Source organism: Phalacrocorax carbo, chromosome 6 (assembly GCF_963921805.1).
Source record: "Phalacrocorax carbo chromosome 6, bPhaCar2.1, whole genome shotgun sequence".
Lineage (NCBI taxonomy): Eukaryota > Metazoa > Chordata > Aves > Suliformes > Phalacrocoracidae > Phalacrocorax > Phalacrocorax carbo.
Window position 1 is genome coordinate 49824656 of NC_087518.1, and position 14148 is coordinate 49838803.

General features: G+C 48.6%; 2 protein-coding genes across 4 annotated transcripts in view; one reads left to right on the plus strand and one right to left on the minus strand.

The window, feature by feature from the left end:
• On the plus strand, window positions 1-10092 carry LRRC41 (leucine rich repeat containing 41). 2 transcript variants are annotated; one of them, XM_064455162.1, is made up of 10 exons: window positions 1-326; window positions 413-499; window positions 1022-1092; window positions 3073-4237; window positions 4661-4906; window positions 5795-5959; window positions 6277-6375; window positions 6851-6973; window positions 7901-7976; window positions 9101-10092. In XM_064455162.1, the coding sequence occupies exons 1-10, from the start codon at window positions 212-214 to the stop codon at window positions 9333-9335; spliced, it is 2382 nt and encodes a 793-aa protein (XP_064311232.1). In that variant the 5' UTR covers window positions 1-211; the 3' UTR covers window positions 9336-10092. The 2 variants fall into 2 exon arrangements, with proteins under 2 accessions (XP_064311232.1, XP_064311233.1); XM_064455163.1 differs by lacking the exons at window positions 413-499; window positions 1022-1092 and having other exon boundaries at window positions 1-286.
• RAD54L (RAD54 like) overlaps window positions 9914-14148 on the minus strand; it is a 19869-nt gene continuing 15634 nt past the window's right edge. For both annotated transcript variants that reach the window (XM_064455164.1, XM_064455165.1), the window contains 3 exons: window positions 13884-14063; window positions 12089-12252; window positions 9914-10917 (listed from right to left, as the gene is read on the minus strand). In XM_064455164.1, the coding sequence (XP_064311234.1) occupies window positions 10716-10917; window positions 12089-12252; window positions 13884-14063 (546 nt within the window). In that variant the 3' untranslated portion in view covers window positions 9914-10715. The remainder of the gene's footprint in view (window positions 10918-12088; window positions 12253-13883; window positions 14064-14148) is intronic.

Here is a 14148-nt window from a genome sequence, read left to right on the forward strand (position 1 = left end):
GGATCGCAACCTCGCATCCGGCTCGGCCGGCCTACCTGCCGCTGCCGGCCTGCCCGGTCCCGCCTGGGAAGGGGACGCCGCTAGACGCGACCTCCCCAACATGGCCGCCCGCTCACTCCTCCTCCTCCTCCTCCCAAGAGGCGGGCGAGGGGGCAGGAAGGGGAGGGGCGTCCGTTCGTAAGACGGCGGCGCGGCGGTACTGAGCAGGGCCATGGCGGCGGCAGCAGCCTTGGAGGAGGCGGAGGAGGGGGGGCCGCGCAGCCTGTTCGCGCTGAGCGCGGTGGCGGTGAGCCGCAGCATGGGGGCCTTGGAGCGGGACGTCTGGGGTAAGGCGCGGGCGGCGTGGGGCGGCGGGGCGCGGGGCCTGGGGCCTGCCCGCACCCTGCCGCCGTCTCCCTCTGGCTCTCCGCAGCGCTACCCAGGCACCTCCTGCGGGGGCTCCTGCCGCTTCTCACCATCTTCCGCCTCGAGCGGGCCGAGGGCGCCGCGCGGAGAGCAGGTGACATTGGCGGGGATGGCGACAAACCCTTTGGGGTACCCCTGGGCCCCCAAAACTGATGGGATGGACAAACAACTCTCCTCCCCCACGCTGGAAGGGTGTCCCCGACCTGGAGGGATGAGCCCCACACTGGAGGGACCCCTGTCTGGAGAGGAGACGAACTCCTGTAGGCTAGAAATGCGAGCCTTGGGCTGGAGGGTGAATCCCTCTGTGGAGTGGGGGACACCCCCACAGCACAGTCCCTGCCCCATCCTGTCCCCCGGTGAGGCTTGTGTAGCGGTGACAGCCCTGCTGTAACTCTGCTCCTTTTGAGGACCGGCAAACTGCCATTTTGAACTTGCATCCCTTGAAAGGCAGTGGGCTTCCCTTCGCTGCAAGCACAGTCCTGTCGGTGCAGGGGCCTGGGTCTGCGCCCCCAGTGCTGGCCCTTGTCCACCTGGCACACCTGCAAGCTCTGGGGCAGGACGCTCGGGTGGGGAGGTGGAGTGAAAGCACCTGGTTGATTATTCGCCCCCCCCCCAGGCCTCTCGACACAGCCCATTTGGCGCAAGCTGTGGGACGACGTGATGAAGACCAGGCCGCCCAACTCGGAGGTGAGGGGACAGTGCTGGTGGGAGAAGGGACACAGTGCAGGTGCTCCATTTCCAACATCTTCCACGAGGTTTCATTTTGAAGCCTGCTGGTGCTCCTGGCCACCTCCAACCTATTGCTGGTGCTTGCTTATAAGCATTTTTAAAGTTTAGGACCAAGCCATGACCCTGGTATTATAATAATTTTGGGAAATGGGGTTCATAAAAGGAACTGTAGTGTACAGCCACACCCTTCAACTCCCAACAGCGAGAGATGTAATTCTTAGGGAAGCAGAGGATAATAACAGTATCTTATATCATGCTTACACCTACGCTGGTAAAAAAAATGTGCTGATGTCTTAGAAAGTACCAGAAAAACACTTACAGAAGACAATGAGTTTGGAAGAATGGTTTTATGAAGGAATACTGAAGCAGCTCCTTTGATTCAGTATCACAAAGGAATTGTTAACAGACAGCTTAATCACAGTCTAGAAACAGATGCTTGGGAAGGAAATTCCTGATTATATGGTTTTTAATAGGCAAAAACTTGGCTTAGCTTCTGTCATGGTTTTAGCTGGGATAGAGTTAATTTTCTTCACTGCAGCTGGCCTAGTGCTGTGCTTTGGACTTGGTATGAAAACAATGTTGATAACACACCGATGTTTTGGTTGTTGCTGAGTAGCGCTTGTACTAGTCAAGGACTTTTCCAGCTTCCCATGCTCTGCTGGGTGCACGAGAAGCCGGGAGGGGAGGGGGCACAGCTAAGAGAGCAGATTCAAACCAGCCAAAGGGATATTCCCTATCATGTAATGTCATGCCCAGTATGTTACCTGGGAGGGGCTGGCCGGGGTAGGGAGGCAGCAATCGCGCTTGGGGACTGGCAGCGTCAGTCAGTGAGTAGTGAGTGGTTGTATCATTTGTATTTCTGGTTTTTTTCCTTTTTTTTACCCTTTTCCATTTTATTATATTATCAATATTGTTATTATTATCATAATCATTAGTATTATTATTGTATGTATTAAACTGTTCTTATTTCAACCCACAAGTCTCTTTGTACTTTTGCTCTTCTCATTCTCTCCCCCGTCCCACAGGGGTGGGGGGAGTGAGCGAGCGGCTGCGGGATGTTTAGTTGCCGACTGAGGCTGAACCATGATAGTCTCTTTTGGTGCCCAACGTGGGGCTCGAAGGGTTTGAGGTAACAACAGTTGCTGGTCACAGCATTGATTCATCTGTTCTCAATATTAGTTTGTCCAGTCTATACCATGCTGAGTGTAAAGTACGTGTTAAAAATTGGTGTTGGTAGTTTGCTGTGTTCTGCAGTGATTAGAGATGCTTTGCCTAGGAGATTAGTTATTAAAACACTGGCCTTGAGCGTTACTGGTTGTTTGGGTCTTGCATGGAAGCCGTTACTGTACTTCAGCTACCACCTCATGGAGACAATTAGCAATTATACCTCCCCCTCCTCTGAGTGGTTTTTTATGGAGGAAATACAGAATGGCTTCTTAGCTACCATCTTATATAATGTCTCCTCCTTCATTACAACAACTTTTCAGTATTTTGAACATCCTTGGGTAGTTAAGATACATCTGTTGGTATTGCTTTGGCAGATGGTTTCAGTTCTGTCTAAGGTTAATAAGCAATTTAAGAATATCACCCAGAGATCTGCCCCAAGGCTCGATAGCTATGTGTGGCAGGGTATGGGGGATAGCATGGGCAAACGCCTAAGATGGTGAGCACCCCCAGTGTTATGGGACTTCACCCCTGAACATGTTTAAACTAGACCAGAAGCAGGATAAAGAGAGAGTGGTGGGAATAATGCAGTTTTTCAACAAATACACTGAGGAAGGGTGTTGAGAACTAGAAGGGTAGCCTTAGTTGTGCTAGCGGTAGGTTTTTTTAGATACCACATTTACCAGGTTAGCAGATTGCAATAATTTAATTGAAAAAGAACAAGAAAAATTGTGGCTTGCTTTTCATTGATGTGGCTCTGTTGTTTAATTGCAGAATATAACCTGTTGGAGGAAGAAGTTCCTTGAAACGTTCTTCTCAAACGTCCTTCACGGTGTCTTGGATGTTTCCTCTGACTGGCGTCTCAATGACCATCACTTTTCACCGCTGCTCCACAGCGCCCCACATGTTTCCCAGCTTACCCTCTGCAACATGCTGCAGGGCGCAGTGGAGCTTGCTGCTGAGCACAACCAGAAAGTGCTTGAAAACCTGGCTGGTTCCCTGCGGATCCTGAAGTTTCAGCACCTCCTCTCCTCTGACCAGTCCATCAGGCATCCGCTGGTTTTACTTCTTCACCGGCTGATTCACCATGGCTCTGTCAGCCACGTGTCCGTGTATTCCTGGCCTGTTCCCGACACGGTTCTTCTCGTTCTCATTTTGAGCATGAGCGCTGGGTTTTGGCGCTCAGGAAGTGCCCTCGCATATCAGAGCAGCCCGTGTGGCCTTTGCAGAGAGGACATAGCCCAAAGCCAGGAGTTGGCACAAGAGCGAGCAGAGAGGGGCCGTAGTGATGAGAGGGAGTGGAGCGATTGGGAGAACCAGAAGAGATGCCTCAGGGCCACGGAGGAGGCTAACGCAGAGGTGAACGGATGCGGGGCTGACAATCACCTGAACTCTATCCCCTCCGGACTGAGAAGTCCTCCTCTGCAAAACGAAGCATGCAGTGAGGCAAGCAGCAAGGTGCCCTGTGACCACACCAGCATTCAGGGAGGTTTTTCACCTCGTTGCATCTCAGACCAGCTGTCCTGCCATGCTGTTCTTCGAAAGACACGCAGGCGGCTGAGATCTGCAGTGGGGAAGAAACGTCGCTGCCTCAGACGAAGCAGGGGACCATATGCCGACCCAGAAGACCTGTATGATTTCGTTTTTACTGTTGCTAGAGAGGATAATTCAGTGTTGCTCAACAAAAGCAGCACCACGGAGGGAGAAAACGGTGAGAACTGGACTAGTTCCTCCCCAGGATCTCCGTGCACTGGCCATGCTGGCTGTAAGAAAAGAGGAGGATCTGCTGGGCTCTTTCCTCTGAAAGCTGCTCGCCGCTTCCGAAGCGTGTCTACGCTGGAATTGTTCTCCATTCCTTTGACTGGGGAGACGTGTCAGACTCTGAGTAACCTGCTGAGCTCCTGGGTGTCTTTAGAAAACCTGGTTCTGTCTTACAATGGTTAGTGATATCAACAGGTTGCTTCCTTCCAGCCTTGGTCTAATGATCTGAGTTAAGGCTTAGGTTTACCCTGATTTTATTTTTACTGGAATGGGCATTGTGTGTGTATTGGTAGCTGATCTTGAGAATGGCATCGGTAGAGATGTTTAATGAGTGTGAGGTCTTGTTTGAGGGTGAGAATGGGGCCCTTCTGCCCCAGAACAGCCCCCAGCCTTGTGCTTAAACACCATCCAGAGAGGGCGAAGGGAAGAGGCAGATCTCCATCTCCCATATACACAGTCTAACTTAAGAATGTGTGGATAAAGCAGGTTGTGAGTTTAGTCTTTGACTTAAGTTGCCTGGCCGTTAGCTCAGCTCCAGCTGCGTGTATGTTGATGTCTGTACAGGCACAGCTAATGTCTTTCTGTACAAATGCTGTTCCAGGCCTGGGTGCAAACATCTTCTGCATTCTCTCTGGGCTCCGGGCCCTCTCCTGCCACTCGGACTGCCGCCTCCGCGTGGTGCGCGTGAGCGACGTCTTCTCCCACATGCCTTGCATGGATCTTGTTCGCTGCATCCTGAGCACCTTTCCCCAGCTCCACGCACTCTCAGTCGGCTTTGACCTCAAAAACCAGCTGGAAGAGGACACGCCAGAGGGGAATCCAAGCTGCAGTGAGGCAGAAATCTTAGGTAGGAATCATCATTCTGAGTGATGACCAGGATGTGGCAGACAGAGCTGCAAAAGCTTGGCATGCAGATTTGAACTCCATGCTGTCAGTGTGATGTGTAATTAACCAGTTACAACCTTACTTTCCTGATTTAGATGGTGTTGCAGTTTGTCATTTCCAGTCTGTGATGTGCTTTGTGGAGCCTGAGTCTTGGACAAAGCGTTCTATTGCTGCATGCCAACCTGCTGCAACATCATCTTTGGACAGGGCCAGTCATAAACCTGCTGGCAGTGACTGTCCACGCAGCCCATGGGGAGCATATCCCACCAGATCTGTAAACTGGTTAGGAGCTTCTGCTTTGTCCATCCTTTTGACTGTGAGGCTCTAAACCTTAGATGGACCCTTAAGCAGAGGGAAAGCATTTCTTGATCATCACAATACCACAGGTGATGGCAAAGCACTGTCCAAGCCTCTGGATTACAGTCTGGGAGCTATAGCAGCCTGTTTGCATCTTGCAAGACTCTTGTGACTCTTACTAGTCCTCAAATGACCGGAAAAGCAGTAAGCAAAGCCTGAATGAGTAGGGAGTGGGGTCAGTGAAGAGCTGTGCTCTGGGAAGACACTGACTGGTTGGTGCATAGAGTGATCTTTTCTCAAGCATTGTTTCACTGCCAGAATGCAGTAGGAATTGATGGCCCTGTGGTCTGGCAGGAGTCTTGAAATGAGCCCTAAGTGATTTACAGTGCCGCATTGCTCTGTGAGGCAGGGTGTGTCATGTAGGCACTTTCTACCAACCTAAATGATAGTCACATCAGCACACAGACTGCTTGCTTGCTCTAGGACCTGGCTATGTTGAAGACAGGCCCTCCAGACCAAGCTCTTTTATTGTTGTTTGTTTTTCTTCTGTTAGAGAGCTGCCTGCAGCAGCTAGAGATCCGATTCCCCAGGGAACCTCTGCACACTGCCTTCCTGCTGCCAGTGCTCAAGGCGTCGAAGTCCCTCCAGCAGCTGTCCCTTGACAGCGCCACGCTGCCTTCTTCTCAGGAGCTCGGGCTCCTTTTGGAGGCACTCAAAGGTACTCTGCTAACCTGTGACACATGGAGTAGCTTCCTTGCTGTGCTCTTCCATCCTTTAGCATGAAGCCAGCCTAGGTGGGTCCATTTCTTCTGTGTGGACACCCTTGAAGTCTCCTGAGACAAGGAAATGGGAATCAGCCATCCCACTTTCTGTGCTGAGCTGTACAGCAGGATGGTTTGTGTTTAATTGCCCCCAGTCTAGCATAAATTATCCACAGTCCAACTCAGTTTCTGGGCCTTAGCTGGTACTTGGGTCAGGGTCGTCTTATGCCAATGACGTACAGGCCTTTACCTGAGAACTTTTTTTTGCTTTTAGAATGTAATCCAAATCTGAGGAAACTGAGCTTTCATGATGTGAACCTGGCTGAGCACCAGAAAGAAGTTCTGCTTTTGCTTCAGGATCCTGTCCTGCAAGGTATAGCAAACTCTTGGGTGCTGTTGCTTGGAAAGATCCTGTAGGTGGCTGTTTTTGGCTGGCTGACATTTAAGAGGTGATCTTCAGATGCATATGGTTTAGCCAAATGTTACTGCCCCTGGAGCAGATATGTAGCTGTTGGCAGAGTGGGAATGTGTCTGGTTCTTTGTGCCAGCAGGGCAGAGAGGAGCAGCTGCAAAGCTGGTGTATGCTGCAGAGAAGAGTTCCTAGTCTTGGCTATAAACCAAAGGTTTTTAACCTGCAGAGCACATCAGCCTTTAACTGGGTCAGCTGGCAAAGCCTCTTCCCTGGGTGTGATCCCTCTCTCCTGTGCCAGAGCAGCGGTGCTGTTGTATGCAATCCACTGCTGGGGAAGCCTTGTTCTTGCATGCAGATTAAGGGCTGGAGCTGTCTGCAGGATGCCATTATGGTATAATGGGGACTAACATGTACTGTCAATCCATTTCTTCTGTAGAAATCACACTTTCCTTCTGCCGGCTGTTTGAAAGCTCTACTACTGAGTTTTTGTCGGAAATAATCAATACAGTGAAAAGAAATTCATCTTTGAAGAGCCTCAGGCTGCCTGGGAATCGCCTTGGTGCGTACAGTGAATGTTGCTATGGGGCCTTGACCTTAGACCAGCTCTCTTGGCGATAACTTCAGGGTTGGCATTATGACCATTGCTAGCCGGTGACCTCAATGCTGAACTTAACACATGCATGAACAGAGTGATTTAGTTCACAAGGTAAGGAGCACTGAGTTCACTCTTTAAAGGGAGAACTTCAGCTGTGTTCAGCAGTGTGCCAAGAGCCCAGGTGCTGTGTAGGCATTACAGTTGCTTTTTTTTCTGCAGCAAAAGCAAGTATTAGCAGGACTCCAGATTTGACTGAACACTGGTCTGCCTCAGACTCCTTAAAGGAACAGATCCAGCAGCAGATGCACTGCCTCTCATTGAGGTGCAGGTGTTGCCCAAGTTTGGGCATTTTGTGCCTTAAAAGCTGTTGGCAGCCACTGGAGGGTTTGGGAACAAGTAAAGGAAGGGTTTGTGTCAGAGAAGTGGAGCTGAATTTAGGTAAATTATAGGCTTTTTGGATCACAGGCCAAGTAGAAATGTTTGAGAAATTAATTTCAGGTAAATCCAGACCACTGTTTTCTGTTCTTCTAATGAAATGATATGGGAAAGCTTGGGATCACCTGAAATACACTTAATGCCTAAGGTTTGTGTTTAACCCTGTGCTTCTGGCAATTTTTAAAACAAAGTCAATATATGACTTTTCAAACAAAACAAGGAATTTTCTAGTGCCCCATCAGGAAACATTTCCATTGCCTTGAACACTGTGCTCAGGGCAGGGCAAACTTGCTTTAGGCCACTGAGGGGGACAAACTGAGGGTGCGGAGATGAGCCCTTTGTGCTGCATGCACGTGCTTACAGCCTCCTTTCTGCACTATTATCCCAGCCCTGTGGCCATTGAGATATTTAAGACAGTCCAGTTTGCATCTAACACCCACGTTTCTCCCCTCTTAGGGAATCACAGACTGGTTGCCCTTGCAGACATTTTTTCTGAAGATTCCTCCTCTTCTCTTTGCCAGCTGGATGTCAGGTATTCTGCTGCTCTAAAAACACTGAATTTCTTGTTTTGGGAGGGCCAGAGCTGAACTGTGCACAAATAGCAGGAGAAGCCTAAGCATGGTTTTGTTCCTTCCTCAAGGGAATGTACGCCCAAGAAAAGTTTAGAGAATGCTGCCATGGGCATGTACAACCTCAGGGACCTCCAGCATCTCTGAGGCATCTCACTGTCCCTTTCAGAAATGAGTCAGGCTCCATCTTAAAAGCAGCTTTGGTTTGGTGCTCCCTGGGGAGGCTGCTGCAAGCTCTGCCTTCACTGTAGGTTAGAACTAACCTCCATACACACCTTTATTCTTAGGCAGCAGCATGAATAGCTCTGTTCCCTCTGCCTCTGCATAGAAAGAGAATGCTGTCATTGCCCCATCAGATCCTGTGAACGCCTCTGGATTCCTTTCATTGTCTTTGGTCTTCAACCTGAACTGCTTCTGTCTTCTGGAGCCTGAATGGCCATAAAGATAGGCAGTAACCTTCAAGAAGCACATGGAGGAGGGCATTTCTGCAATACTAACAACTGTTCTGCTTGATTTTCCCCCACCCCCCCCCCCCCCTTACATCCTAATGGCTCAGGTTGCTGAGAGTACACAGGCTTGACAATTTAACCATGGCCACTCCTTCAGCAGCCTTGAATCCTGATTGTTACTGTGCCTCTCAAGATTACATTGTGCATGCAAAATCGTGTTTATTTGCACATCTATGCACAATGGGATGTGTAGGTAGGGCTAGGCCTCTTGGTCCAGGCAGCTGACAGCTGCTGACGCTGAAGAGCTCCTGGCACTGTGTAACTAGCAGCAGCAACATCTTAAGGCCACAGCTAGGTCTACTTAAGTCAGTAGTAAGAAGGCCAGGCTAATGAGTTTAATGTGTCAGTGGTTACCACCTTAGTTTTAAAAAGCTTCCACCCCTCATATTACTATGCTTTACTTTAGTTTTTCAAAACTAATAACTAATTACACATTGTATTGCTGAAGAAAGCTGTACTTTGCATTGAAACATCCTCAGGTACCTGCACTGGGAGCTACTAGAAGGAATGGTAATTTAAACTGTCCAAATTCTAGCTTAGACTCTTAATGACTTTTTTGTCCTTCTTTCCCTGGAAAGCTCAAATTGCATCAAACCTGATGGGCTCTTGGCGTTCACAAAGAAGCTGGAAGGCCACATCCAGCAGAGAAGGGGACAGATTCAGTTCACGCACCTCCGCCTCTTCCAAAATTGGCTGGACCAGGATGCTGAAACAGCTCAAGAAGCACTTCGGCGTCTCAGAGCTGTGTGCAGTGTGGTCAGTGATTCGTGGGACTCCTCCCAGGCCTTTGCTGACTACATCAGTGTCATGTGAAGGATGCAGGAGCTTGAAACTAAGCAGTTCAGTCTTTGGCTAATATGATTATTTCACAGCACAGGTGGGGTTTTCTTCCTCTGGTTCAAGCAGCATACAGTTGTTCTTGTCACTTTTCTATTCACTTGGAGAAGGGGTACCACACTGAAGCAATACACAAGACTCTGGGTCAACAGCTGTATTTCCAGGTGATCTAACTCTTATCTGTCCCACTAAGAAATGGTTATCAAATGAGCTTCTGTGACTTCCTGCAGATCTCTGGACAAGCATTTATTTATTTCACTGGGTGTCATTACAAATTTCACACTGTTTCAGTTATTGATGAGACATTGGCTATCTCCATTATTGGAGAGACTCAAGTCAGCTGGTTGTGGTCCTTGGCAACCAGCTCTAGGTGACCTTGCTTTGAAGCAGGGCCCTTGAACAGTATGACCTTGAGGTCCCTTCCAGCTTCAACCATTCCGTAATCTGTGAAATAAGAACTCCCTGCACTTCAAAGGGAGTAGAAAACAAGCTAAAAAAGCTCCCACATTGACCTTTTTAACATTTGGAAAACTTATACAGAAAAAAAAATTAGGCTGTTTATTTGCAATCATTTTGCCCCTCTCCAATGCCTGCAGTTATTTTACAGAGGTTTTGAATAGCTTATTTTTATTATAAAAATGTTACAAAAGGACACAAGACCCATAATGTACCAAAGTGTGAATTTTATTACTGGCTTGTAATGTGATCTAATTAAAACACTGAGATCAGGGAATGCTGCCTGTAACAAAGCAAGTGGTTTTAGAAATGGAGTTACCTTAACAGCCTGATTTCATACTGCCTGCATCTTTCAGGCCAGATGTTCAACATACAAGCTGAAATTTTTTTCCCCTTTTACAAATCCTCTTGTTCCTGAGTAATCTGCAAGGTTCACATTTCACAACAGAAATGGGTCTTGCAAGTTTCTGATCAGCAGCTGCAAGCCAGAGCTGTCCAGGAAAACATCATGATTGTGCACATCAAGTGCTATAAAACTGCAGGCTTAACTTAAACCTGAAGACAAAACTTGGCTGAGCAGAAGGCACAGCCACCAGCACCATGAGAACCTGTGCCAAATCTCATCAAGCACACAAGCTCCAGTTATTCCCAATTCCCAAAGGGCTGTTTTTCAGGTACACAATGCAACAGCAGAGCAAGCACCATGGACTCTGCTGTTTCAGTAGACTGGCTAATGCTAAGGGCTTTCCAGCCTCTCAGAAACTATGCTGTTCTGCTATTCCACAGCCACACAACAATCCAGCATGTACTGCTACCCACTGCCCCTTTCCTTGAAAGGGATTAAGGTGGGGTGGACTGCCAGAGCAGCCTGCCCTTGCCCCCACAGGGGACAGTAACCTTTTAGGGAATCCCTCGCTGCTCCTCATGGGAGTGATGATGAAAGGTGAAGGTGACGGCAGCATCCCATGCAGCCTTCAGCACAGAGTCCTGTAGCCCCCGCTTATCAGCACAGTGGTTCCACTGGGAGAGGTCGGAGGTACAGTCAGTCCCTTCAGGAGGGGGCCGTACCTGGTGGCCGTTCACACAGCGGCGACACTTGATCCTGCAACAGAGCCAGTGCAAGGTCAGTGCCAGGTTCCTCCACTACTTTAGCACAGGGGTCATTTAAAAAAATGCAGCCCAGTAACATTTGGATTAACTCCCCTTCACCTGCAACACTGGCAACTGGATTTTCAGACAAGATTAATTACTACCACATTTCATTTAAATGCACAACCACCTTCTGGCGTGTGCAACAGATAAGGAATGACTCATTTTAGAAATGGAACCACAGGGTTTCCAATAGCACTCCCCCTCCATGTTTAGCCATGTGGGAATGGTCCAGCAGGACCCAGAGGGCATTCAGGAGGAATGTCCCCTGAATGGCAAGGGATGTTGCTTACAGCAGATCTCAAGTGAACCCCCCTACTGCTAACACATTCTCAGCACTGCATCAGGCTTTCCAAGTTCAAGAGACCACACCACGCTCCAAAACATGCCATCCTGGCTCCCACTGTGGCCATGGTTGTGTTCAGGCTGTTTTAGAGATGCCCTGCTGAGCTGCCACCGTCAGGAAACAAAGAGCAGCGGCAGCCCTGCCAGCAAAGCTTGTTGCCATGCAGACAAGATACCTACACGGAGCTAAGCTTTGAGTCAGCTTAAAACTAATCCACTTCTTGCCTGTGCTAGGAGTCTTAACTTTCACAGTGAAGCATTTTCATGCACTCCCTGTCCTCTTTCTGGTGGATACAGTACCACAGGTCTAAGGGGTGGGGGGGAGAAGGGCAGATAATGGAAAAGAGGATTCTTGTAGTCCCCTGAACAGCACTTGAGTTGGTCTCTTGAATTATCAGCAGATGGAATAGCCCTGGCAGCACAAGCAGCTCAGCATTTGGAAGACAGAAACCATCAGGAAGAGAAGGGCAAGGAAGGACCAAGTTGGGCTCCACCAATTTGAACAGCTCTGATCAACTTCCCTCTTTTCATTAGCTGCAGTGTTTCACAGCCTCCAAACACAGGCAGCAACAAGATAGCTGGCTCACTTGTCCAGCCAGCACAGCTTTTCTAAGACAACAAGTGAGGACAGCAGGGAAATGCGTATCTCCAAGTGGTTAACAGCTTCAGAAGCAGGGACACTTGAGGCTCTATGTCTCTGAGGTTCCTCCTGCTGCCTGAATCAGTAGACCAAAATGTGGAGGGATTCTATTGCTGACCCTATCATGCAGTATACTCACTTGTCATGGGTGTCACTGGTGGTGGTCTCATTCAATGTGAAGAGCTCCTTCAGCTCCCCGAGTGAGAAATGCCTTTCCACATCCTGCTCTTCATCCACCACGCAGCTGCTGAGGGCCTTCTTGTGAGTCTGGCGTTGGAATATCTTCTCCTCAATGGTCCCTGTCTACAGGAGAGAGCATCAGAGATGAAGCACAGTTGGGACACTAGTTCTGAAGGAGCACTACGTTGGGAAATCATCACATATCAAAAGGCAGTCAGCTGTCAGGACCATTTGGTGCCTTGCCAGAGCAGTACAGATGATAGGCAAGTTTTACTAGCTGCACTCCAACCATGCCCTATTTGGTTGCATATCTAACCCAACTCTGCTTCTCTTGTCTTTCACTGTGGCTACAGGAGTGGATCCAACAGAGATACGGATGAGGAGCTCACACACCACACCAGGTCGTGCTGACAGCAAGGAAGCGAAAGCAGCTGAGCAGCTACAGCCACTCCCTGACAAAAAATCCAAACCAAACCAATCACAAAGAAAAAATACAAACAAAAAAAAAAAACCCACACCGAACAAAACACCACCAAACACACAACCCAAACACAACGCCTCCCAAAAATGAGCAACAAGGCCTAACCCTGGGTGACACAAGCATCAGCAGTATTTGCTGGTTCACCCACACACAGATCAATCACACCCACTGTCCAGAGGGAGATGACTGTGTCTAGAACAGATGTGCAAAAAGCCCATTTGCTTTCTACATGTCCCATATGCTACAATTTTAAGGCAAAAACCTAAGAGAAAAATGTCTGTTTTTCAAACAAATGTCACGCAAAGAAGAGGGGCAATTAGTCATGATTGGCAGACCATTTTCCTAGTTCTAAAAGCAAAGGAGCTCCCTGCTTCCAGATGCAGCCAGGTCAGAGGAACCAGTGGAACACCATAAGGAAGAGATGGGCAAAGAACATCTGTTTTGTGTAAGTAAAATAATTGATCAAGGAACACAAACTCACAAAAAACCCAAACCAAAAAAAAACCAACACCACAGCCTGAACTAAAGAGAGGTGAAGGTGAACAAGGGCAGCAGAGGGGACATTTCTGAGCAGCAATCACTACTAGCACTGCTGGACAAAGTATTACAGTAGCTTGAAAAGACTTCTTCGTGCTTTTCCTTTTCAGAGCAGCTGCTCCACCTGCTAATTGGCAGCCCCATTCGAAAAGCTGCTGTAATTCTGGGAATGTACTTGCTGTTTATTAAGTACAGATACACCCAACCAAAACAGACTGCAGCCAGACTGAAAAACAGCAACTTCTGCATCAGACACCCCACAAAATTAAAGTAGTCGTGCTTAAATAGCTTCAAAGCAGATCTGATCTGGAAAGCTGCAGTTGTTTCTATTTCTCAGAATCCCGTCACCATTAGAAACCAAGGCTTGCAGTAATGACCCTCCAGCATGAACCTTCATGGTTTTCCATAGCAACACGTCTAAGGGAAGGAAGCAATTAACTTCCAATCAATTCTGGTCACAAGAGTTCTTCCCCTTCTGGTCCTGATCACAGCAGCTGCAGTCTGGACTGGCACCAAGAATTCCATGTTTGTAAAATCATAAAATCAGAAGTATTTTCCAACCTTAATAAGACCATCAAGTCCAAACGTCAGCCCAACACCACCAGCCCTCCTAAACCATGTTCCAAAGTGCCACATCTACACATTTTTTGAACGCCTTCAGGGATGGCGGCTCCACCACCTCCCTGGGCAGCCTGTTCCAATAACATGTTGAGGAGGTGAGAGGAGTAAGACTCACAGAAAGCAGTCGATAGATGTAGCATGTCTTCTTTTGGCCATCTCGCCACACACGAGCCATGGCCTGCTCATCATTAGCTGGATTCCAGTCTGGGTCGAACATAACCAGTCTGTTAGCCCCAATCAAATTCAAACCACAGCCACCTGCTTTGCTGCTTAACATGAAGATAAATTCAGGGCTCTGTGGAAAAAGGCAGTCTTGGATTAAACTACAGAGGCAGCCATACTTTTATTCACAGCATTCAGAACTGGCAGGAGAGCTACTC

What these genes read in the sequence shown, in the direction of transcription:
- LRRC41 (XM_064455162.1), top strand. Translation starts at nt 212, where the DNA reads ATGGCGGCGGCAGCAGCCTTGGAGGAGGCGGAGGAGGGGGGGCCGCGC. An exon ending in CAGTGAGGCAGAAATCTTAG is followed by an intron (nt 4,907 to 5,794) that starts GTAGGAATCATC and finishes TTCTTCTGTTAG; the next exon opens with AGAGCTGCCTGCAGCAGCTA. An exon ending in GCTGCCTGGGAATCGCCTTG is followed by an intron (nt 6,974 to 7,900) that starts GTGCGTACAGTG and finishes CTCCCCTCTTAG; the next exon opens with GGAATCACAGACTGGTTGCC.